The sequence below is a fragment of the Lipotes vexillifer genome, unplaced genomic scaffold (assembly GCF_000442215.2).
Source record: "Lipotes vexillifer unplaced genomic scaffold, Lipotes_vexillifer_v1.1 scaffold652, whole genome shotgun sequence".
NCBI lineage: Eukaryota > Metazoa > Chordata > Mammalia > Artiodactyla > Lipotidae > Lipotes > Lipotes vexillifer.
The window spans coordinates 1,090,734-1,116,711 of record NW_006779703.1 but is presented as its reverse complement, the minus strand read 5'-3'; the positions used below and the strand labels follow the sequence as shown (position 1 = coordinate 1,116,711).

The 25,978-nt window shown below is 45.7% G+C and overlaps 1 protein-coding gene and 1 non-coding gene across 2 annotated transcripts in view; one reads left to right on the top strand and one right to left on the bottom strand.

Annotated features, from left to right (window-relative positions):
• The window catches only part of COL6A3 (collagen type VI alpha 3 chain), a 69,048-nt gene that overhangs the window by 6,014 nt on the left and 37,056 nt on the right, over positions 1-25,978 (bottom strand). The window contains 20 exon segments of the mRNA XM_007452909.1: positions 6,231-6,329; positions 7,351-7,614; positions 9,004-9,175; positions 9,365-9,545; positions 12,040-12,142; positions 13,337-14,035; positions 14,645-14,741; positions 16,376-16,869; positions 16,966-16,977; positions 17,081-17,117; positions 17,199-17,231; positions 18,472-18,534; positions 19,798-19,860; positions 20,341-20,376; positions 20,566-20,616; positions 22,048-22,110; positions 22,997-23,059; positions 24,384-24,446; positions 24,945-25,007; positions 25,605-25,640. Coding sequence (XP_007452971.1) covers positions 6,231-6,329; positions 7,351-7,614; positions 9,004-9,175; positions 9,365-9,545; positions 12,040-12,142; positions 13,337-14,035; positions 14,645-14,741; positions 16,376-16,869; positions 16,966-16,977; positions 17,081-17,117; positions 17,199-17,231; positions 18,472-18,534; positions 19,798-19,860; positions 20,341-20,376; positions 20,566-20,616; positions 22,048-22,110; positions 22,997-23,059; positions 24,384-24,446; positions 24,945-25,007; positions 25,605-25,640 — 2,692 coding nt within the window.
• Positions 1,311-1,383, top strand: TRNAE-UUC (transfer RNA glutamic acid (anticodon UUC)). The gene has a single exon. It is a non-coding gene; the product is annotated as a tRNA-Glu (tRNA).

Here is a 25,978-nt window from a genome sequence, read left to right as displayed (position 1 = left end):
AGGAATGCCTGATCAGACAAAATATGGTCATTTCTACAGATTGCTAATTTCTAGGGTGAGTAGAAAAGAATGTTACACGTTGTGTTAGTTATTTTTATTCTCTTCTGCATTGAAACATTTCTTCACACATGGGTGGGCCAATAATTTAGGATTCGTTCTTTTCTGAGTTAATTTTTTTTTTTTTTTTTTTTTTGCTGTTTAGAAACTTCAGAGTCTTAGCTTTACTAATCATATGCGTGTAAAATATTCATCCAAGTCTTCTTCAGCCAAAAATGAGGAGAAAGAGAGAGATGGTAACAAAAACCTAAACCCAACATTAGCAACAGCACAGCATCCCCAGAACTAGCAGAGTCACAAGACACACTGCAAAAATGCCTATAGCGCAGTCAACACTTTTTTAAGACTGTGATAAGCACTGAAAGATTTGTTTAATTGCTGCTAACTGCCATTTTCAGGCAGCAAATGTATCTCAGAAAAGTGGGTGTGATGCCCTTAGGTGCTGAGGAAAGCAAAAAGTGGGGTGGGATTTTTCTTTTTGCATGGCTTGTTTTGTTGAGGAAAATACAAATATTAACCATTTAAAATGGAATCATGTAGTATTGCAAAGTCTGGAATCCTGAATGGTTAGTAATGAGGCTATTGGTTTGCTGTTGTAATCAACCTTCATCTCAAGCTGAGGCTTTACTGCCACACCTCACACTCCATGTGACGCAGGGCCAGGCCTCAGATGGGGGACAAAGAATCCCCTCACTAGGCTATCCTTCCATTACATGCCTGTGTCAAATTTCTGGTAAAGAAGTACCTATCAAATGTGAATTTCAAAAGGGGCAAATATTAACATATGAAAACTCAATATTAGTACTGCTCAATCTTCTCCCCCTCACTGGATGCCATGGACCAAAGACCTTTTCATTTCACAGGATTTTTTTTTTTTTCTTTTTTTTGCGGTACGCGGGCCTCTCACTGTTGTGGCCTCTCCCGTTGCGGAGCACAGGCTCCGGACGCGCAGGCGCAGCGGCCACGGCTCATGGGCCCAGCCGCTCCGCGGCATGTGGGATCTTCCCGGACCGGGGCACGGACCTGCGTCCCCTGCATCAGCAGGCGGACTCTCAACCACCGCGCCACCAGGGAAGCCCCATTTCACAGGATTTTTGCCCACAAATTCCTGCACAGATTCAAACACTGGTCACCATGTTTCCTAAACTCCAAGTGGTAAACTATGACAAAATTCAGTTCCTAAAGATAGAATCAAAACCCAGTAAATCTTTTATTCATAGAGGTAAAAAAGCAAAGAAGAGTGTCTAGGGAATTCCCTGGTGGTCCAGTGGTTAGGACTCGGTGCTTTCACTGCTGTGGGCCCAGGTTCGATCCCTGGTTGGGGAACTAAGATCCCGCAAGCCGCGTGCCAAGGTCAAAAAACAAAAATTGTATCTAGCATTTAAAACTAAGAAAGGAACACATCTCTGTAAGCACAAACTGTGTTTGTGCTTACAGAGATGAACTGTAACGAACTGGTGCTGGAATTTAACTGCATTCAGGTCCACATATAAAAGCTAGTTTTAAAACTTATTTTTGCCTGAATTGTCTAGAAAATACATCTTTGGAGAAATAATGCATATTGTGGCAACTGATATTTAGATGTGAAATATACCTGAAACTACTGAGGAAGAATATAGTTAGTATATTTTTTAAAGTTTCTTATAAACAATGATTTGTTGTTACTCCTTTTCTATCTGCAAAAATAGGAATATATTAAAATGTTTCACCCCCTGGAAAAAATTTCTAAGATGCCTTGATTATATGCGGGAGGGGTTGGTAGGGAGGAGGGAAAACAAGCTTCCATCTCCTAATCCTGTTTACCCATTTTCAATTTATACATTTTAAAGTAAATATCCAATTAATTTCATTAAAGAAGAGCATTCAGAATGGTGTGTGTGTGTGTGTGTACAACACCTACATATGTTCATTTAGAAGATGTTTATTAAGCGACTTCTCCTGGCAAAGTGCTGGGTTTGTTTTTTTTTTCAAAGCGCTGTTTTGTTACTTGCAGGCTAGAGATGAATTATGCAGAAACTTGTTCTTAAGAAGAGCAAGTAAGGGACTTCCCTGGTAGCCCAGTGGTTAAGAATTTACCTTCCACGGGCTTGATCCCTGGTCGGGGAACTAAGATCCCACGTGCCGCCACAATTACTGAGCCCACACACCTCAACTAGAGAGAAGCCCGCATGCCACAACTAAGACCCGATGCAGCCAAAAATAAAAATAAATTAATTAATTAATTAAATAAACAAAAATTTTTAAAAAAAGAGCAAGTAATTTGTATTTTCAGGCTGACTTGAATCACTAGGGGGGAAATACACACACGTGTGTGCGCACACACACGTGAAAGGAAGGGTGAAAGAACATTCAAGTCCTGGGTTTGAGGGCTCTGTACTGATCAGAAGGGAGAAAGGTTTTGGACTCATCTGTATCCAACTACCACCCATCGCCTTGAAGGACACAAAAGCCCCAGTCTCAAAATCTCTTTTCTGTCTGTCACATGAAGAGAGGAGACCTAAGTGTTGAAGGTCTAGATTGAAAACACCTTCCTACGTCTGAATCTGTGACTCAGTCTTAAGAAACAAGACAGCCAAGCCAGATTCTTGCTTAAAGATTGTGTTGTTTATATTAACTCAACACTGTTTATATATTCTTATTCCCTCTGGACCATACATAAGAGAACCAAAAACATCCCCAAATCTCACTGTGTAATTTATTCCTAATCATTTTCTCTCAGTGAAGCGCTGAATTTGCTAGAAGTTTTACTTTTCCCACACTCTGTGAGGGGTGAAGTTACCAGCAAGTGGCAAATGATATGCACAGATTTCAGGGGCTTTGAAGTCAGAATGTCATCTGTCCCGACCCATATCTTTGGTGAAATCCTAGTAGGTCCATTGTGGCTTCTCTGAGCTCAAGCATCATGTTGGGAGATGACTCAGGAAGGTAGCTGGGGTGCACTAGGGCCTGCAGGGAACCCCCAGTGCAGGGGACAAAGGCTTATCCATTGTCCCTTGATTATGAGCAGAAATCAAAGGAGTTGAGAAAACTCTAATTAAAAAAGATAACATGCACCCATGTTCATAGCAGCACTATTTACAATAGCCAAGACATGGAAGCAACCTAAGTGTCCATCAACAGATGAATTGATAGGTATATATATATAATGGAATACTACTCAGCCATAAAAAAGAATGAAATAATGCCATGTGCAGCAACATGGATGGACCTGGAGATTATCATACTAAGTGAAGTAAGTCAGAGAAATACAAATACCCTATGATATCACTTATACGTGGAATCTAAAATATGACACAAAGGAACTTATTTATAAAACAGAAACAGACTCACTGACAGACATAGAAAACAAACATACGGGTACCAAAGGGGAAAACAGGCAGGGGAGGGATAAATTAGGAGTTTGGGATTAGCAGATACAAACTACTATATACAAAATAGATAAACAGCAAAGTCCTTCTGTATAGCACAGGGAACTATATTCAATATCCTGTAATAACCCGTAATGGAAAAGAATATGAAAAAGAATATATATATATATATATATATATATATATATATATATATATATACATCTAACTGAGTCACTTTGCTGGACACCAGAAACTAACACAACATTGTAAATTGACTATACTCCAATGAAAAAAAAAGAAAGCAAAGGGGTTGAGACTTGTTTTCTTCTCCATCCCAAACCACCATGCCACATCCATATTGGCATTTTTTTAGTTTGAGTTAAACATCATAGCATTAAAAGTTTTTATAAAATCTTTTTATACAACTCTTAAGTTAAAACTTAATTACCCAATCTACCATGAATTCTTGAATTGTTCCCAAAAATTTATGTCAAGAGGAGAGATTTCTTGGTTTTCTGTCAATCTTTCCATTGGAAAGGCAAAAGGAGTCTGAAAAACACATGACTGTCTCTAACAAAGACCAATTCCTAAACTTGTTTCTAAAAGTAAACTATTTTAAAACATTTTGCAGCTCTATAAGTAGTTGGTTTTTTGACCCTTATCACACATCTGTGTATGTAATAGTTTCATAATTCCTGCATTGACTCATCATCTTCTTTCTAGTAACTCCTGACACCACATGTCAGTATGGGTTGTGGATGAATTAAAAGATGATAGATAGGTAGATAGATAAATGTAGATGTACAGATATAGATATACCATGTATATATGGACACAGGGAAAGTCCATCAATGGAGTAAAATACTATTCCAGCCACTATGAGAACAGTATGGAGGTTCCTTAAAAAACTAAAAATAGAACTACCAGATGACCCAGCAATCCCACCACTGGGCATATACCCTGAGAAGACCATAATTCAAAAAGAGTCATGCACCACAATGTTCATTGCAACACTATTCACAATAGCCAGGACATGGAAGCAACCTAAGTATCCATCAACAGATGAATGGATAAAGAAGATGTGGCACATATATACAATGGAATATTACTCAGCCATAAGAAGAAACGAAATTGAATTATTTGTAGTGAAGTGGATGGACCTAGAGACTGTCATACAGAGTGAAGTAAGTCAGAAAGAGAAAAACAAATATCGCATGCTAACACATGTATATGGAATCTAAAAAAAAAATTGTTCTGATGAACCTAGGCGCTGGACAGGAATAAAGACGCAGATGTAGGGAATGGACTTGAGGACACAGGGAGGGGGAAGGGTAAGCTGGAACGAAGTGAGAGAGTGGCCTTGACACATACACACTACCAAATGTAAAATAGATAGCTAGTTGGAAGCAGCAGCATAGCACGGGGAGATCAGCTCGGTGCTTTGTGACCAGTTAGAGGGGTGGGATAGGGAGGGTGGGAGGGAGACGCAAGAGGGAGGGGATATGGGGATATATGTATATGTATAGCTGATTCACTTTGTTATACAGCAGCAACTAACACAACAATGTAAAGCAATTATACTCCAGTAAAGATGTTAAAAAAAAATACTATTCTGGTAATAGAGAAGATTCCCTCTAGAAACAACTAAAAGAATTGAGAGCCCTGTATTTCCAAGTGGCCCCAAAGAGATGGGTGTGTGGAGTCGGAAACCACCCAATTTCATTTAAACACAGATGGAATACGATGCAAACTCTACAAAAAGGATGAGGTGGAGAAACAAGGGTCACTTTAAAACTTAAACTGGAAAGAGTAAAATAGGGAATCCTTGCCAACAGCTCAAAAAATAACTTGTTGCTGCTTCTGACAATGCAGGGCATATTGAGAAAGCACAGCTGCTTTTAAATCTAGCACTGTAGGAAAGCAGCTGGGCACTCGATATATGGCTTTCATCATAATCCGTTACAGAAATTAACAACGTAAAGAGATATGCCTTCCTTCTCCCGACTGTGGCCAATATATCAAAAACTAATGAACTGTCCCTATAACTAGTGGAAACCCTTTGCTTTGGGGTCTGTAAACAATAAGATATCTAAATACCCTTGACTGTGGAATTCGTACCAGTATCTTTTGCAGAATACTCTTAAGCAAAGCATATAGGCTATTTCAATAACCAGTTTCCCACAGATGAACAATCATAGCTCATGTTCCTCTGAAGAATAGGTTACGGGTCCCCCAGAGTTCCACTGCCCAGGACAAAAGCAAGTCACAGCTGTCACTTTCAGAAACACGTCTAACTCATCATGGATTTCACATAAAATGTGCACATGCTTGGGCTCAGACACATGGAGAATGGCAGGCTAGACTAAGCCAGGGTGTGTGCTTAGGAAATTGGGACCAGAACATTGATCCCATGGGTCACTTCCAAACCCATTTATTTCATGGATTCCAGTCTGAATTGTCTTGTATTCTTCTAAGCAGTTTTTTTATTAAATTAAATCACCAAGTGGATGAAATCCTACGCTTCGCTGCATCACACACCACAAATCAACTCGAGTCCCAAGATGAGGCACTAGGGAAATGACTAAGGGACACATGAGTTCCCGGCTACGGCTCCCAAAGCAGCCCTCATTCAACTTTTTCTAAGATCCTGGGGACAGGCAACTTGGAATGTGCACAATAAACCCGGAGGGGCCACACAGAGCCACTTTGAAACTTTCTCCATACACGTCACTCCTGGTCTGAGAATTAGAACCCCAGCAGATTAAACTGTTCAGAAGAATGCTTTCTTAGTGCTGCAGTGGACCTGATAGTTTCACAGCTCACCTGTTTTACTCCCAGCCAGCCGTTCTGCACTCACCACTAGATTGATGGTTGAACTAGAAACTGACCTTGCCGTGTGTGGAGATGGAGGCTGAATTTTCTCTATAAAAGAAAAAGATACACCACTAAGAGGTCACTCAGAAAACGAAAGGCTTAGGAACCCTATGGGACTGAGGCAGGCTTGCCGTTCTGGGTCATGTCTTATGTAAGGAGGGGCCACTGAAACGTAGAGACCAGAAGTCTCCACACACACACTGCTTATGTCTGTTGTCTGCACGTTTGATTCATCTCAGCAAGCAAACGGAGGACATTTCTGAACCTGGAAGAGATCCTCGCATTTTTCCACATAACATCTTCTGCTTCCTTCCAAGGAAGCAGAGCCCTGGGGTTGAAGGGTCTTTGGACTCAAATCTTCATGGGTTGTATGGTAACTGATGGGAATTGCCTTTCCTCAATCATAGTTCCTTGATATGAATAACTCTGGCCCAAGAGAAAAGAATGGGAGCCTCCCCTCCACGTCCCAGGAACAGCAGGGGTCGAGAAGAGTCAGGGGTGGGGGTGAGGGTCCAGGAGAACTTGGGGAGGGGGCTGGGAAATCATGCAGGCCAGGCCTCGGGGCAGCAAAGGAGCCACAGGGCCAACACAGCAGAGGGCAGAGCCTGAGCTCGATGAGACCAGGGGAGGGAAACGCTGGTGCCCTTTCGACTGTGCCGTGGCCCCTGGGATGAGACTCGCTAAGGAGCCATGACTCAGTGGTGTTTTCTATTCAATGACCATGGAAACATGCTTCCGACACGGGACATGGTGGGCAGCCAAGACCCAGCCAGGTTCCATGGCCATATTTCTTCCTCCCTGGGAAGGGGCTGCACTCAGGCCACATGCATCTGGTTTCCTGCATCAAGTAGCCCAGGACCCCCAAGGCAGGACAACAGTTCACAAGGAACCCATTTTCCATTTTGTTAAGGTATCAAGTTGGGTGCAACCGAAACACACAGGATTTCGTTTTAACCTTGTTGCTGTTTCAGAAAAAGGTCAGTGAATAAGCATTGTTCCATTTATGGCGCCGTTGGATATCCCACGCAGAGATAGGTACCAACCTTCCTTAAACCGACAGTGCACTTACTTGTACTGAAACTGCCTTGGTAGATGGCTCTGACCTGAGACCTTAGGTAACAGATCACCGTGACATGGTACGTCTGCCCAGGGAGCAGGCCCCCGATGACGTGGTCCGTGACCGTGAGGTTCTGCTTCAGAACCGGGGACTGATCGTGGGCCGAGGTGATGGTGAGGTTGTATAAATAAGGGCTGGGGGGCTCGGGCCTCTCCCAGTGGAGTTTGACGCTGTTCTCTGTGATTTCAGACGCGTGGACCTCTCGGGGTGCCTTAACTGCAAGATGGAGTGCTGAGAGCAGGAGACAGAAAATAAAACCCTAAATGACTGTAACACACAGGCCGGAGATGAACTCTAAAAGCAATGTACCAGTACACGGTCGATCTGAAATTTAGGTGAGGCAGACAACTAGTTTCTCTTTCAAGCTCCTGAGAAATACTGATCTTGTAACCTACCAGCAATATGTGAAACGTGAAATTCACAGTAATCAAAAATCTCATTGTTCATCGGCCAGGTACACGATTACCATTTTTTTCCTGTTGAAAATCTCTCTTATTAAGGAAATACTTTGAAACTGTGTGGTCCAGGATGCTTAATCTGAAGCATTCAAGACAGAACGAGGCCCCTAATTTAAAATATATTAAATATACATCATGGAACTTTAGGGTATGACATGAAATTCTTTCAAGGAATCCCTGCTTCTCTTTCTTCATAAAATGAAGACAATCTCCATTTTCTCAGGAGCACATACATCCTACCTTCACTTTTCTATACAGTTTGTGACTCTATAGGAACTTCTAGCATCTTCTTTGTGGGAAAAAATAAAATAACACAGTATGAGTCCCATTAAACCCACCAACCCCCCACCCCCATATCTAATCCAGCCTGGAATGCATTCTTCCCAGGGGCAGTACCGGCACGTAGTTGAGTCTGTGGGGACGGAACAATCGTCTGGGCTCTAACTTTTCAATTTGCTAAACGTAACGCCCCAATGTTGCCACAGCACGAGGCTTGGGCCTCTCCTCTATGGGTACATGCTTCACAGTGAGGACAAGACTTTTGCAGCTACAAAGCTCCGTCCAGATCTTCGGGAGTCATATTCTAAGGGAGGCGGGTCTGGCTCCAGAACTAAAGCATAGAAACCTAAGCTTCACCATTTAAGAGCTGACAACAGGCTTTTTCTCTCTCTCTCTCTCTCTCTCACTCCCTCGATGGGGTCTAAAACCCTACGTCTACTTAGAACTCATCCCTTTAACTGAAGACAGTTGCATTTCCAGGAGAGATGGGTGGTGGCCGCCCACTGACACCCCTGAGAGAATGAGCCACTCCCATGCTTGCCCTGATGGGGGTACGGGGCTGGGGTGGGGAGTGGGAAAATGGGCAGAAGAGGTGGCGGAGGGGTGGGTATTTCACCTGCTCTTTGCTTGGAACTCGCCAGCCTCACGGGGCGGGGTGGGGGGGGGCAGGGAAAGAAAGATTGCTTTGTAATATAAAAAAAAAGGGATGTTTTGGTAATTCCATGCTCAAACCAGCACCTTTCAAAATACATCATCTAGATGTCAGATTGCAGATCAAGGACCGTGTCTGGACCGCTTTGTAAACAGGCTTCAAGGGACAAGCCCTGGACACAGTAAATGAGACATCCCAGGTAGGTGGCTTTCTTACCCATGGGCTTAGCAGTGGCTGGCCTGGTGGCGGCCAGTTTGGCTGCCTGGGGCCTGGGGGCCTCAGGTTTTGCAGCCATGGGTTTGGCAGCAGCAGGGGGTCTGGCAGGGGCCGGCTTTGCTGCTGCGGGCCTCGCGGCCAGTGCGGGTCTAACTGTGGCTGTCTTCGAAACCTCTGGCTTGGTGGCCTCAGGCTTGGTGGCCACGGGCTTGGCAACTTCGGGCTTGGTGGCCTCGGGCTTTGTGGCCACGAGCTTGGTGGTCACAGGCTTGGCGACCTCGGGTTTGGTGGCCACTGGCTTGGCCAAGAGCTTGGCGGCCTCGGGCTTGGCGGCCTCAGGTTTGGTGGCCGTGGACTTGACAGCCTCAGGCTTGGTGGCCATGGGTCTCCCAGCCACGGGTTTCTCGGCCACAGGTCTCGTGGAAGCTGGCTTTGAGGCCGGCAGGTTTACCACTGTTATTGGTTTGGTGGTGGTGGTCACTGGCTTTGCTGTGGTCACTGGTTTAGATGTAGGACTTGAAGTAACATTATTCGGAACATTTCTGTTAAAACATATTAAATATTATTTCAACTCATACATATTTTCTCCCGCTATCTAAAATAGACAAAGACATAACTCCATGCGCTATACAAAATTTGCTATCTCACCAAAATGCATGCAGTAGCTTTTACATATTACATATAGCATTGCATGTACTAAATTGCTTCCTTTTAGGATCTGTGCCACAGAAAGACATCAAACAGCATATAAAAAATAGAATTATTAAAAATGAAGCCTCTATTGTACTATAAATACACCTGAAATCTTATTTTCAATTTATAAAAGCTGGAAGACAGCAAAGAAACAGAAATAAATATTGTCATAATAATAATACTTATTGTTAATAATAAATAGTAAAAATAAAATATTTAAATAATGCTCTAATTATAAAAATTGACCAACTGAAACACATACACCAAAAACTAAGATCAGTTAATAGCTACGCTCGTTATAAGAAAGTAGCCACTCAACAAGATGCTGTGTTAAACGAAGCTATCTACGAAAGAGACAGATATAGCGAAAGGACTTGTGGTTGCCCCCAGCTGGGGGGGGTGGTTGAGGGAGGGATGGAGTGGGAGGTTGGGGGTTATCAGATGTAAGCTATCATATACAGGATGGATACATAACAAGGTCCTACTGTATAGCACAGAGAACCATATTCAATAACCTGTGATAAACCATAATGGAAAAGAATATTAAAAAAATGTATATACGTATAAGTAAATCACTTTACTGTACAGCAGAAATTAACACAACATTGTAAATTAACTATACTTCCATTAAAAAGTTTAAATAAAAAAAATAAGCAAGAGGCTGTGTTGAGCTGGAAAATGATCAAATCGGCATACGCTTTCATCCCTAGGGCGTGTTGTGTATTTTTGTTTGTATTAATTTTTGTGTATGTGGTTGTTTTTATCACAATTTCTTGATTTACTATGAATCCCTAAAAAGAACAGCAACATAACCATCAGACATGCTAGCGCAGACCCAATTTTGTTCATTACTTGCCCTGAGATGAACATTCATTATTTTATAGAAATGTCATGCTATATGGCATAGGCAGTATATTTTCAAGCTGCTGTCATAAAACTTCAGATACTAGGTTGCTTTGTTCATTCTGTTTTCCTAAAGATAAAGTTGAGCCAACCTGACGGAATGTTCCAGGGAAATTATACAGATAATACAAGGCCAGAAAAACAGAACCTGTGAACCTAGATCAAGCAGACTGAGCATCACAGCACCAGAGAAGGATCACCACTGCCTTGGGAATGATTTTCAACTTACTAGGCTGAAATGTGAAGCGTTCCCTCTGAGGACAAAGACAAAAGCTGAAGGACTTAAGGAGTATAGGGAGAAGTATGGGCAGTTGGAAGAGGTCACCCTGGAGCTCAGCCAAGAGCAAGGCACGTAGTCTCTTTACAAGGATAATTCAAATCTGCATCTCGTCTGGATGCAACAGACAAAACCTCCCCTTCTCCCAAAGCGTGATCCTCTGTGGCCTTCTCTTGAGGGACACAAATTGCTGGTACAGTGCCTGACCTCAGTTCCTGCCGCCATGTCCCCCTTGCCCAGCCCTCTGTCACACAGCCACAGTGCCCTCCTCTCTACTCCTGGAGTTGGCACCAACGATGGCACTGGACATAAGGCCACGGAGTATATGCCGAGCAGCCAGCATCACCATGGGCACTGCAGCCCCACCCACCTCCCATCCATCTCATCGGTCTTCCTAGGAGACCATGCATGTCCCCTCCCTTTGCTAACACCATCACCTGTGTCATTACAGCATTAATCATTTTGAGAGACGGGGAGTCCATTTTTTGCTTAATGTATCCAATCTTTCTGTATGAAATCACTGCACACCAGTTATAGTAGACTGTTGGGACATATGGCCCCAGTGGCCCACTTTCTCTGTACCCACACCCTTTGCAATGTGATGTGGCAGGTTCCCCCAACAAGCCCAGCTCCCCACTCTTGAATCTAGGAAGGCCAGCTTTGGACACGCTTTGGCCAATAGGATAGGGCACAGGTAACAGTGTGCCAGCTCTAGCCTAGACCTCAGGAGGTCTTGCTCACCTCCACCTTTTCTCACGGACGGAACCCTCCCAGTCTCCTTGTGCACAAACCCAGGCTTGCCACATGAGACCACCCTAGGCCACCAATCCACAGCTGACCAGCAGCTGACCACAAACATGAAAATGAGCTCTGTAGAGGCCAGAAGAACTGCCCAGCTGAGCCCAAGCAAAACCCACCAGCCCACAGAATCTCAAACTACATAAACAGTTGTTATTGTAAGCCACTAAGTTTCAGGTAATTTGTTACACAGCAAAAGCTAATGGATACAACAGACTCTTCCCCTGAAATGCTCCACATGACATTTGGGAAGTCACGTTTTCTGGATTTCGACATCCTCACCCCATAAAGTTAGGCATTGGCTGAAGGACCTCTGCATTCCCTCTAGCACTCTAATTTCTAAGACAGTTATTATAATCACTTACATTTGTTTGTAACCAAACTGCACAAGATTCTTTGCCGGTTGGTCCGCTTGGAACCAATCACACTGTTTCCTGATATCTGGGGACAGGTAAAAAGCATCTTTACCTAGAGAAAAAGAGAGAAGGAAATATTTAAGGGCATGTGAACCACATGCAAACTAAAATCAATCTGCTAAGGAGTTAAATGGATCACGTGTAAGTAGTCTGTGAATATTTGTTGAATTAATTCATTCTTCCAGACAGTCTAAGTCCAGTGATTTGAAACATGAAGCATAATGGTGCTTGATCCATAAAACATCTTAAGCCAGTATCTCCTATTTGGCAATATTTGGGTGATTAAGTTAAAGGTAACACTTACTCAATGTGAGGGAAGACAGGAATAGAAGAAAAATCAAGTGCAGAATGTACCAAATTCCAAGCTCTTGAACATCACATTATAATAGAATTACTTTGAACACTTTCTCAGTGCTGTTTAACAAAACTTCTGTTTTAATTTTCCGAAGACGGTAATAGTGGCTCCTGGGTGAACTTGCTGGCCTACGCTTGCTTCACATTTTTCCCCTAAAACTTTAGGGAGACAGGTCATACTTTATAAATCTCCCTCATTTGTTAGATGCTTTCCTGTGCCTGACTCCATCAAGGCAGTGATGAATGACACACCTCCTCCAGGATGTGCAGTCTACTGGGACCACATACCCATAAATGAATGACCAACGGGCCATGTAATAGATGCGGTAAGTACAACATCCAGATTAACAATGCCCGAGCCTTGGGAGTGGGGACCATTGCAGTGAGCAGGGGGTCTGGAGAAAATTTTTGAAGATGAATGCGGGTTTGTTGCTGAAGCAAGGGTGGAGATCATTTAGCGGAGGGAGAGCCATATTGGGTAAAGGCTCAGAGGTATCCAAGTGTATGGTTGGGGGCTAAGCCCAGATCAATGCTGCTCCTTCTAGAAGCTTCCCTGATCCCCATCAGGGCACACTCAGTGTGACATAACAGCGTATCATGTCATGCCTAATAAACGTGCACTTGACCCTTTCACCCACCTAGACTATAAACTCCCAGGGACACAGAACATGGCTGGGAGGGGCCTAGTCAAGTCTGGTTGAATAAAGGAGTGAACAAGGGCAGGATTCCCATCTGTGTCAACTGCCAACCCCAGCTCCTAACAGTGTGTCTGGGATGTGGTAGGTGCCAGTATATACTTGTTGAATGAATGGACGGGTCAACATGGGCACACTAGCTATCATTCCCATGCCTGCGGCCCCATCCCTGGGGGCCAAGTGTGCGCAGGACTTACTGCTGATGAAGGATGGCAACAGCCTCCCGAAGCGCATCAGAGGCTCTTCGCTGAGCTCAGTAGACTTGTCCATGAGCTTGAAGAAGATGTCGTTTGGTTCACTGGCAAAGCTGTACAGCTCCTTGACGTTCACCTTCCTACCAATGCCCAGGATCACAAAGAAGTAACCCTTGCATTTGGCCTGCAGGATGGCTCTCTGGGCCTCCTGCAGCTGCTGGTTCTGCACCTCGCCCGTCAGCATCAGGACCACGAGCTTCAGGTCCCGTGGGTTGGGTGCACTTTCAAAGATGTTCTCAATGGTATAGTCGATGGCACTGCCCAAAGCCCTGGTCCCCTGGAGCTGTGCCATCCTGCTGCCGAGGAAGGCCAGGAGCTTCTCCTTGGAGCCGTAGTCAGTCAGCGAGAATTCCACCTTCACGGGCGGCACGCTGGCGTTGCCCGCGGACTCATAGGGTGCATGCTGCACGACCGCCACTCTGGCAAAGTGCTGGGAGGCCTTGGGGTCCGGGCTCATGTCCAGCTGTTGGACCAGGTACTGTATGTACTTCCTCATCTCGTTGAACTGGAACAGAGTGGTGGACTCGGAGCTATCTAAGATGAAAGCCATGTCGATATCCACGTCGCTGCCCGCTGCTCTCCGGTCCCTGAAGGAAGGCCTCCAGTTGCCAAATCCACAGGATGGGTCGATGTTGCAGATGTCTAGAAAGAAGCACAGCAGCCCGTTTATTCTGTGACTCTCCTGGCGAGATACTGCACCTCAGTCTGCAGGGAGTCTGGGGTCATTAGAATTGTCACATAATGTAGAAACCTGGGTATACCTTGCTGACGATATCATGGCCAGATTTCAGTTTTCATCACCTATAGCACTTACTAGAGGAAACAAGTCAAGCTGAAATCCTTGTTAATATACTGTGGCATTGGCACAATGAAAGAAAAGAAAACTACCTTACTTCTTTGCCACTCCTTGAAGAAATGTGTTCCAGAAACACATTACCAGGTAATAAAACAAAACCAGATAATAAAATTCTGGACTCCAAGGTCAAAATATAAGCAGAGCCCACTGCCTCCTTTGTTAGCTATAGAACTAATCATTCTCTTAACAAAGAGAGGCTCTGCTTGGGGGCAGTCTGCTTTAAGCATGGAAACTACTTATGCAGCATATACACTGGTAAATACAAGGCTATGTGAATCTTCACCTAACTCAAGCTCTTTGTACAGATGATGATTATTCACTCAAATGTCCCTCTGCAGATAGTGTGTTTTGCAATTGCAGCCGGACAGATATTTTCTCTTAGAGAAGCACCTTACCCAAGCAAATGTGACAAGTCAGGACTTTCTTCAAGAAGTCCGTGAGGTCTCCACTAGCTGGTAGGACAAGGGCATGACCCACTGCTGTGTTATTGATCTGGTTTAAACAAAAGGAAATCCTTAGTAGGAGTACACAGGGTAAGTTACCATTTGAAAATGTAGCCGAAGAATACACATCAATTAAATAAACACAATTATTTAATAAACACATCAATTAAATAACTATTTAATAATTATTAAATAATTAAATTAAATAAAATAATTATTTAATAACACACATCAATTAAATAAACCCCCCAATAGATCAATATCTTCTCTTTCTTGGGAAGCGGGGTTAGGAAGGAAGGCACTGATTATGATAGGAAAACAGGTTTTCTTCCAATGAGATGAATCGGAGTTCAAATCCCACTCCTGCTGGATCTGAAGCACAATTATTTAACTTCTCTGGAATGCAGTTTCCTTAGCTGCAAAGTGGAGATAATGGTAAATTCCCACGAAGTTATTTGGAAGATTAAATTGGATAATGTATGTAAAGTACCTGGTATAGCCTCTACCAAATAGCAGGGACCTAAATGTCATTGTTATCTAGCAATAACAATAGCGACTAACAAATGTTCACTCCGTCCCTCTCTCATGGGCCCAGGTCTAGAAAGGGATTTAACAACAAAGCAAGTTATGATATCACTTCCAGAAGACTCAGAATGTCCTGCCCATCACAGCCCCTGGCACATCATTATTAAATTGAATAAATGAATGAATATTTGACTTTTTGAACTTGCTGAAACTATGCTTTTTAGGAAACATGCGTGGTTCTGGATCACTCAGCCCTCACAAGGGGAGATGTATACATGATCCCCTAACAGGAACGTAAGGCTGGTAGCCCAAGCCGGAGTCGAAAGCCCAATACTATGTTCTCCAATTGGCCTGGAGTTTGGCAGAAAAAACCCTAAGAGATGGCGCCAGTGACCCAACTGTCTCTTGCTGACGTGGCAGTGATAAAACCGTAGAACATCCAGTTTGGAAAGGAAGACGCTAGGGACCATCTCATCCACCAGCCTCTGTTACAGGAGAGAAATCTGAGACGCAGAGAGCATAAGTGACAGGGCCATGTTACTTTTGGTGACTTAAAGCTAGAACGTGGTTGGACTGGCACTAGAGCCAAGACCTCCTCACTCCTGGTCCCGCTGTGTCCCTTCCTGCCCATCATCCACCCATCCTGGACTGCAAAACCACAATCAGCACTGAGTAAATATTAATTGACTAATTAATCTTTATATATATATATATATATATATTAGTAGTATAACAATTATGCAAGTCATTTAAGCAAAGAATAAGGAAACACTTAGGTGCTTCATAGGCTGAAGCTAACGCTTCCTTGTCCTATGCTTAAATAACTTGTTTCATTGTTAGATGCCAGCCTGGCTGAGAAATATTTGAACAGGGATGCAGCTTGGGTGGTGGGCTCGCTGATGTCTGGAGAAACTCCCAAGGAGACTGTAGGCCTCCAGGGTCAGCTTGGGAGAGTCTCATCCAAGAAGCAAAGAGGGACCTAGTGGGAATAAGTCATGGGCATTTGGATGTCCATCTAGTGCCAGAGACATCAGGCTGTCCTGGAAGTCTCACAAGTGAGACCAGCCTCATCTAGAGGCTATGGGGTGCAAACCCATCAGGGAGGGTACAGTTGCACCCAAGCACCTTCTCAGAGTCAGAGATGCCCAGAGCACAGACCTGCAGGGCGTTGACCAGCTGCCGGTCCTCCTGGCTCGTGAGGAACAGTGGTGTGATCCCAGCATCCGAGAGCTTGAGCACGGCCTCCCTGAGCTGCGGGGACTCCCTCGTGGGCTTATTGCTGAAGAAAACAGCCACCTTCCTCATCAGGAATCCATTCCGTACCCGCTTAAACGTGTTTCTGGCCACGAAGGACATGGCAGTTTCCAGACTCTGTTGCTTGGACGTCAGAGCCACCTGAAGGTTCTTGATCTTGTCCTGGAGAACAGACTTCTTCTTGGAGTCAGCAAAGCGGATCTCCGTGGTGACCTCATTGTTGTAGGTGACCACGGCCACGCGGGCGCCCCGCGGGCAGTTGCTCTCGGCGATGGTCAGGTCGTCCACGATCTTCAGGACCACATCCCTCATCCGGCTGAACGTGTCCTGGGTGACCCCCTCAGAGGTGTCCAAGGTGAAGGCCAGCTCCGTCGGGAAGACAGGGCATTCCAGGGGCCCTGTGGGAAGGGGGAGGGTTTTCACAGACAACTACCTCCTGGAAAAGGGGTCTTCTGCTTTCCTTGGAAGGAAGTTCAGTTACTGAAATGACTTACCGTAGCAGCAAGCTAGAAGAGAACAGAGAAGAGAGTGAAAACCTGGTCCACCAGGTGCGAATTTCACACATAAGGATAAAAATGAGGCACAGACGGCAGAAAATCGTGTACTTACGACATTTATCTTTGATGCTCTGGACCAGGGCACATTGCTGGAAAAGGAAAGAAGATGTCAGAGACCAGATGGAGAAAGCTCACAGGGCCAGGGCTCGCGAGGCACACATGTAACTTACGTCCATCGAGTCGCCTCTGCTGCCTTTGTAACCCTGCAAAACAAGGATGGGGGCTGAGACCTCGCAGACGTGAGGGCTGTGGAGCTTCCCGCCAAGGAACAGCCCGGGGCCCACAGACGCATGACAGAGAGAACAAGGTGGGCCCTGACTGACCTTGATCATTTACAGGCTCTCCCTATAAACTTGATTTAACTGCTCGAAGAGCAAAGGAGAGACTTTGAGGACAGAAGTGTTTCCCCTGTAAGATAAATAGCTCCATGCCCTGGAATCCAGGATACTCATTGCAAACCAACGTAAATCACACATTTGGACTTGGGTCTAAACGCTCTTCTCCAGAGAAAGAGCTGCCTTTCCCCTGCTGGCTTCCTACATCCTGTCAGAGGAGGGACACCCAGGAGTCACTTAGCTACCCTGAGGCTCCAGGTCTAAGCATCCCGGGATTCCACCCCAGGGATACACTCATGGCTGCTCTCGGCATCTCATCCCAATGTGTGGCCACCGAAGGTCAAGCTGTCACCTCGTGGGCTAGCCAGCATCTTTCCATCCGGTTGCCCCTGCTCATCCGTCCCCCACTGCAACTGGACTAAGCATCTCCCGTTAAAGGCTCCCCTCCAGATTAAACACCTGACTCTACCATCTTCTCCTGGGTTCAACCAATCCAACCCTCTAACCTTTCTTTCTAAGGATGATTTTTCCACTTCTGTGAACCTCATCAATTTCAATGTCAGGAGACAGTACAGGAAGAAATTCAAGTAAGGAAACAGAGACATTCATGATGAAGGATATGGAAGGGCTGGAGAAAGGTGCCCTCCTGGCTCTAGGTCACCAGTGGGGTTTCAACCACAAATCAGTAGCTCCCTTGGAGATTTTATAGACCAAAGGGAATCTTCCCCAAACCGAGGTCTATACTATACTCTTTCCACAAGATGCAATCGAGAGGTATTCAAATGTGTTCTCTTTAGTTTGTCCTCAACACAAACCTCAAACAAACCTACACCAGGAAATTGTAAAGGCAAATTACGATACACCCTAGATGATAGAGTTCCATGTGAAACTTGCTTCAAAATTTTCTTGGTACTCTAAAGCTCAAAAGCTCTTTTCTCCACAGTGGTATCAGAAGGGAAGTGGTTAAAAAACAAACAAACAAACCACAACAACAAAAATGCAGACAGCTCTTTTGTGAGGAAAAGAGATAGTGGAAAGTTTTCAAGGAGGACCATGTGTAAGGCACCCAGCTCTCGGGCAGCTTGATTGGAAATGGGTAGGTACTCACAGATGGTCCTGCATAACCAGGGTCTCCCTTCTGTCCAGCTATCCCTGGAGGTCCTGAATTTCCCTAGAAGCAGAACAAACATTGCTCAATTGTGGCAGAAGATGGAGAATTCTCAGCTTCTGCAGTTGGAAGAGGTGGTGGAGATGATCCTGTCTAATGTCCCCCATCACCACAGGAATCTCTCACTTTAAGAGACCTTAAGTGTCTCCAAAATTCAGGTATAGGGACAAGTGGCCCTGACAAAACTGATGTGCATCTCCCACACCTCTATTCTCTGGCAGGTCAAGGTGAGATAGATGCTTGCCTGAGAACCTTTAATAAGACCACTATGGATGCATAAGAAAGCAGTAACTCACAATTAATTAGCTCACTTTTCGATGTAGATAACCAATCCAATGTTTTAAAACTCTACCGTGAGTAATAAATGATCTAGTTTGAATGTCCTCACTGAGAAAATTAACAGGATAATTACAATGAATTTCACTATATTTTAAGCTAAAAATAACTGTTAGAAGCCTTTACCCGATTCTAGGCCACAAGTTGCTAATTCAAGACTCAGGGCAATCTTAAAAGGGTGAGTAAACATCCACTACAGAGAATAATCCAGAACGAAAAGTAGCTTAAGAAAGAGGAGTCTGGGCTTCCCCTGGTGGCACAGTGGTTGAGAGTCCGCCTGCCGATGCAGGGGACGCGGGTTCGTGCCCCGGTCCGGGAGGATCCCACATGCCGCAGAGCGGCTGGGCCCGTGAGCCGTGGCCGCTGAGCCTGAGCGTCCGGAGCCTGTGCTCCGCAACGGGAGAGGCCACAACAGTGAGAGGCCCGCGTACCGCAAAAAAAAAAAGAAAAAAAGAAAAAGAAAGAGGAGTCTTTTCATGGTGGGGAGGCGAGAGAATACATGATCTCAGCCTGGCTCGCCCCTGAACTTGGAACCCTAGTAAGGACTTCGTGCAGCTCATGAAATCCTGTCTCTGCACCATCTAGCGGGCATGGCCAAATATGTTTGCACAGACTTCTGATGTCATTCATTGTGAGACTTGAGTCCCCCGGCACCATGAGAGGAGTGGACCATGGGCTAGTGACCTTTGAGACGTATTAGACAAGGGGGCCCTCCAGACCTCCCTCTAAAGGGAGTATGACCAAAGGAAGACAGCACAGACACAACCGCAGGGTGTCCTGAGTACATCCGTCTAAGGCTTAGGATTCCTCTACTCCCACCCCATATACTATCCCTGGCCAGGTTGCCAGTGAAGAGGGGGGTAACTTTCAAAGAAGCAATGGAGTCTTCAGTGTTCAGACCTGCTACCAGGAAGGTGCAGGCAAACTTACTCTTCGGCCTCTGATGCCTTTGGGTCCCAGGGCTCCGTCTGTCCCCGGCTCACCAGGATTGCCCTGGGAAGAGAGCCAGGAGGAAGCACATTAAGCTCTGAGAGGCAGGTCTAGCTGAGCGTCCCTGGGGACCTCTGGACCACACTTCCCAGAGCGGCCACATGGCTAATTTTGACGGATTTTCCACCAAGTTACCAGCGCAGCTGTGGCATTTGCAGACTCAGTCTAAGCTTACTGAGCTTGGACTTAGAAGTTACCTTAATGATAACATCAGACAGATTACACTAGCATCTTAAGGTTTATAAAGTATTTTATTGCAGTTCCACTTCATTTAATCCTCACGAGCACCATGACAAGGGCATATTGTCATCTCCATGTGACTGATGAGGGAGTGTCTTGGAGAGGGTGGGCCTTTCCCAAGGTCACTTGATTAGTAAGTGTCTGACTGAAGACTAGACCCAAGCTATGGTGACCTTCAGTCCATGGTCACATCAGACTCATCCTAAAACAATGATGCTGTTTACCCCCTAGGGGAATATTTACCTTTGGTCCTGGGTATCCGGGAAATCCTCTTTCTCCCTATAAAAAATAAATGACTCAATATTTGATCCCAACTTAAAGTCATCTAAAAAATTATTCTCGAGCAGAAAAAATATATCCGTAGCATCGCCAAGAGAAAAAATTCACTACATTACAATTCAGTTTTGAGAGATAATTCTTTAAAAATACAGCATGTCAGAAGTTCAAGAATCCTCGGCAGACACATACTTTTTTGCCTCTGCGTCCTTCACTGCCAACTCCATCTCGTCCGTCATCTCCCTAAGAGTGAAAAGACAGTGAGCGTTACTGCAGGTGCCCCTGTCAGGCACACCATGACCTTCTTTTTCTAAAGCCCTGAGCAGTGGGTCTTTGCGTCCCTGGAATGTTCCCAGATCAAGGTACAGCTCAAGGAAGAGTTCCTAGTCCTATCCCACCCTCCAGTGCAAACAAGACCGTGTCTGTACTAAAGAACTACTACGAGCTATTGGTAAAGATGCTGTTTGGATGTAGAATCAAAGACGCATGGAACCAGGGAATCTTAGAGTTGATAGGACTCTTTGATCTACGCGTATACGAGTCTTTGATTCTACTTTAAAGCAAGAATGCAGGACTCAGTCTCGCACCCTCCTGAGTCTTCTGTGCTCAGCCCTTACTTCCCTCTCCCCGGTGCCCCTTCCCTTCCTTCGAGGTCATGCCTCTAGACTGCCTTCCTTCCCCAAACCCACTTCCCTGTACTCGGAGATCTGCCCCTATCACTCTCTCCTGGGGGGCTTTCCAAACTGGACACTGTTGATTATTTCAAAAGAATCAAAAGAATTTGCATGAAATATACATTAATATCCCTAAAACATGCACAGAACATGCTCCTTAGTTAATTTACAGTTTTAAACAGCTAAAGAGCTGTTGCCCCAAATTTATAGAAACAGAATCAGGAAGAGATTTCATTCAATGGTTTGAGTAGATTTTAAAGTCTGTTTTTTTTTCCCGTAATAGCAATGGATTTTTAAATTTCAGTTATAGCTGTAGAGAAATTACAAACACAAGAAAAGTATTTTCAAGCTTTGGGATTGTGAATCAGATCAACCTGGTCCACTTAATGTCGTTTTTAGGTGTAATGACTCATTTCACAGAAAAATTCCCAGTGTACTGAAGATTTCTTTTCCCCGGATAGAAACGTATGTTACAACGTTATTGCAAGAGAGCAGTTAGGGTGTTTTTAAATAACTTTTTAAAATGAATTCTCAAAGTTAGAATTTCCATTGCTGGGATGTCTCATTCAAAACAAACCGTTTCAACCTGAATTGAGATCTTATCAAAGCCCCTTCCATTTGAAACCAAGGACATTTATTTCTTTGCAGAAAAGCTCCATCTAGTTGAGCTCCAAAAGCATTTGCACGACCTGAAATGAAGGTGGTTCAAGGGTCAGTACACCACCACATTCACTTCTCAGAAAGAAATCAAGAAAAAATGTTTCTATTCACTCCTCCTCCAGTGAAATAAAAATTATTTTGAAACTTATAAGCAGCAAGTTTCACTATTTTCAATCACATCCCCAGTAATACAAGAAGCAGCTATCAAGCTGTCTCTTTGTGGAACCAACCCAAGTTGCAATGACAAAGCCCAGCCCAGCACAAGGCCACATCTCCCTGCTTCCTGAGCATCTCAGCGGAGTCAGCGGCAGCCTGGGCCCCGTGCACGTGTTGATCTTACCGTCTCCCCACGAGGGCCCCGGTTCCCGATGCTTCCTTTGGGTCCTGGATCTCCGGGCTCGCCCTAGACATAAGAAACAGGGCTGAGACACCTGTGGGTCTGGGACGATTTAAAATGTGATTCCAAGCCCTGCACTTGTTCTGGGTGACATCATCGGTAGGGTTGCCACAAGCTGCTAACTTCACCTTTTAGACTTTGATGTTAATGATTTTTTAAACTGCAACGTCCACGTGTGGACTCCTGGAAGAGAATCCAGGAAGGCTTGTGTTTGTTCTTTTCATCATCATGGCACGGGGACGTGCCAACGGGGAGGAGAGAGAGACGGGATAGAGGAAGGCGCGGAGTCAGCAGTGAAAGCCAGTGGCCGCACGAGGGGCGGAGAGGCAAGGCTGGAGTCATATGAACACACTGCTTTCCCCAAGAAAATGCTGCCTCTCAGACTGGTTATGCTGAATAGTCGTTCTCAAGGCTCATAGAAAGGCAGCCCGCATATAGCAAGCTGCTGTTATTCAAAGCAGCCGGGCTCTGGGACCCTTGGATTAGCTGCACGTGGCCAGCGGGGCTGCTGTGCACAGCGTCAATATCTGGAGAATATTCAGTGCAATACGGAAGTGGTCCTAGTGTCACTGGTGTGCTCCAAGGGCCCTGAGGATGCTGAACTGTCCTCACAAGCCTGTGCTCGAAAAGATAGGGCAGTTCAGCAGCGGCTGGCAGTTCTGGTTATGAGAACGCAGGCCAACCCACTGCACACAGCCCATGGGTGCCCTCAAGGCGGGGACAGTGATCCCACTGGCCCAGCCACTGTCAGTAGGGGAGGTCTGGTGGAAAAGACCAGAGGGGAGAAGAAAGGATATGCAAGCCAAGCAGCTGGACAGACTGACAAACGAGGGAGCGGTGACACGGTGTCTGGCCAGGCCCCGGCCTGGGGAAACACGAGCTCCAGACAAACCTTTCTTCCCAGGGGTCCGGTTCTGCCACGTTCTCCAGGTACACCTGTGGTCCCCCCGCTTCCCTGGAGCATGAGGAGAGGAGAGAGTCAGTGAAACATTCACCCTCCAAGCCAAAGCGGCGGAAGCCCACCTCCCGCAAGCCCCGCCCCATCCCCGGCTGCCCCCGTCTGGAGGTCAGATCCTGCAGCTCTCTGCCACTCTCAGCCCTGGAGACCCCAGTGCAAACATGCATGGAGATGGCTTGTGCAAACCTAAAATATGAGGGTGACCAGTTTTCACAGGTGTGCACACGTCTCAGTAATTAACGTTCACCTCCTAAGTTACCGACTAGGGGACAAACACGCGGATTTATGTGGCTTTACCTCCTCTCCCTTTCCACACCTCCACAACGAGCACCTGACTTTACAGGTTTGGAAACCTATACACACTTTCTCATCGAGTGAGTGAATAAGTCAACAAAGGAACATAGCTCTTAAAATGCAGTGCAGCCTACAGAGCCCAGAAATGACGCTGACAGATGCGGCAAATCCAGATGGTGGCAGCTGTTTGTACTGTTAACCATTTGAAGAGCTTCAACTCACCCCTGCACCGTCTTAAATTCTTGACTAATCAGAGCTTAAATAAATATTTAAAACAAAATAGGTATTTATCAGATTTCAAACTTGGGAAGGACTTTCCAAGCAAATAGGGGCTCTCACAAAGTTCCTACTTCCCCTGTAAAACATTTTTGTGCGTTTATGTAGCCTCAGGCCAGTTCATTGCCAGTTTATTAGTCATTACTAATTTCTGTAACAAATTATAAGATGGCTCCCCGTTCCTAGTAGACCCAAGGGACACCAGAGTATGGGCACCTGGTCCTAGCTCAGCTACACCATGTTTCTGCTCATCATCGATAACAGCCAAGATAGATGTTGATGTTTGCATTGACAGCAAGTTTAAGGAACATCTTCCATGTCGAACTTGAGGATGGGGAACTCCTTACACAAATACCAAACCACAGGGGCAATTTCCAGGGGCCAAATATGAAATAATACAGAGTAATCTGAGAATTTTGGTCGATTCATCTGATTTCCTGCAGATCCACCCTAAGACTTCTGCAATGAGGCCCCTCCTTCCTTTGCTCACCTCCCAGGTGGCCTATGTTTGGAAGGGGTAGCACTGGGACTTAGCCCCTGGAGCATCAAGAAAAACACCCTCTAACTTCCTCAGGGTGAATGAACCAGTTGCTCTGAGGACTGAGGTTGGCCCCAGGTCTGTGCTGCCAAAGAGTCGGGCTGAGGGGTCTGTCCCCTGTTCCTCCCTTCATGAAACATGGAACTCTCAGCCTGCTGGGGCAACATGCTATCCATTTAGCTAAAGAGAGTGGTGGGATCAAGACGGACTTACCCGAGGTCCGAGAATGCCTTGTTCACCGATCAGGCCTGGAGGACCGATGGGACCAGGAGGACCCTGAAAAAGTAAAATGCCAACGGAAGTGCCGTGTGGAGGTGACACACCATGACTGCCATATAGTATCCACACAATGGAATATCACTCCACCATGGAAAGGAACAACACACTAACACCGGCTACCGCATAGATAAACCTCAGAAACATGGTGCTGAGTGAAAAAGCCAGACACAAAGCCTATTAAATGATGCCATTCATATGAAAGGTCCAGAATATGCAAATCCACGAAGACTGAAAGGAAGTTAGTTGGTTGTCAGGAGCTGGGGGAGGGCCATGACTGCCTAACGGGTCCAGGGTCTCCTCTGGGGGACGATGAACATGCTTCGAAACTAGATAGAGATGATATAGTCTTACAACATTGGGGATGTGCTAAACGTCACCTTCAAAGATGAATTTTGTGCTCAGTTTTGTAAAAGCAATGGTCACCTCATTTTTTTAAAAATGGTAGGGCATCTGGGAACATGTCGCAAGGCACGCAACCACACCGGGGGTACTGACCTGTGCACCTCTGGTCCCCTGCTCTCCCACAGAGCCCTGCTGGCCGGGACCGCCCTTGTTGCCCTTTGAAACAAGAGAAGATGTAGGGAAGGGTCAGCCCTCTGTTCTACAGCCACACCTGCACAAGGGTGCAGGGAGACAGTCACAGCTGTACCCGGGGTCAGAAGTGAGAGAGCCATAACTCCAGGGAGAGACATTCAATACTTGGAGCCACTTTGCACTCTTAGCATCGATTCTCACTCTTCCCTCACCTTTTCCTCAAGATGACTTCATGTCATGAAGCTATTTGGGACCCAAACCTGTCTTGCACAGGTGAGAGGACAGAGCCACCAAGACATGTGACTCGCTGATGACCAGGTAAGTGGGCACATCGCGGGCAAGAGGCCCCCAGGACGCTGCCTCCCCAATCATCTCCCTTCCCTTCTCCCCTCCCCACCGTCACTTTCATTTTGATAATCATTTCCACCGCCATCATCGTTTCTGCAAGTCTTACAGAAGAGGCTACATTTAAGGAGATGGTAGAAAAGATGGGAGCTACAAGCTTTGATGGTGAAGGGGAGAGTAATTTTTAACTTGTGGGTGGGGTGGGGACCCTCTCCCGAGAGCACACAGTGACTGACGTTGTGATGACAGCAAAGAGATGGTGACTTTGAGGCTTACCTTAGCCCCTGCTGGTCCCCTTCGGCCAAAGCCGCCCTGAGGAAGAAATCACACAAACGGTGAAAGGGAGGCGGGGAGGCTGGGGGAGGCTGGCTCCCTGGGACTTAACCCGCACCTTCACGACCCCCGCTGGGCCCCAGACACTGTGCCTACCCAGCCCAGAGGAAACTCCCATGAAGGGACACCTTTCCTCCTGCACTCCCCTCCTGCCCAGCCCTTCCACGCTGCCTTTGTCAATCATCCACATGGAAGGTTTGAGGATGACTTCAGACCTGCCAACCAAAATAAGGACCCCTCGGGCTGCACAGCCCCAGACAGTTTCAAGTAAGGAATGTGAAACAGGAAGGTCGATCTGTCTATTTTTCTTCCATTTT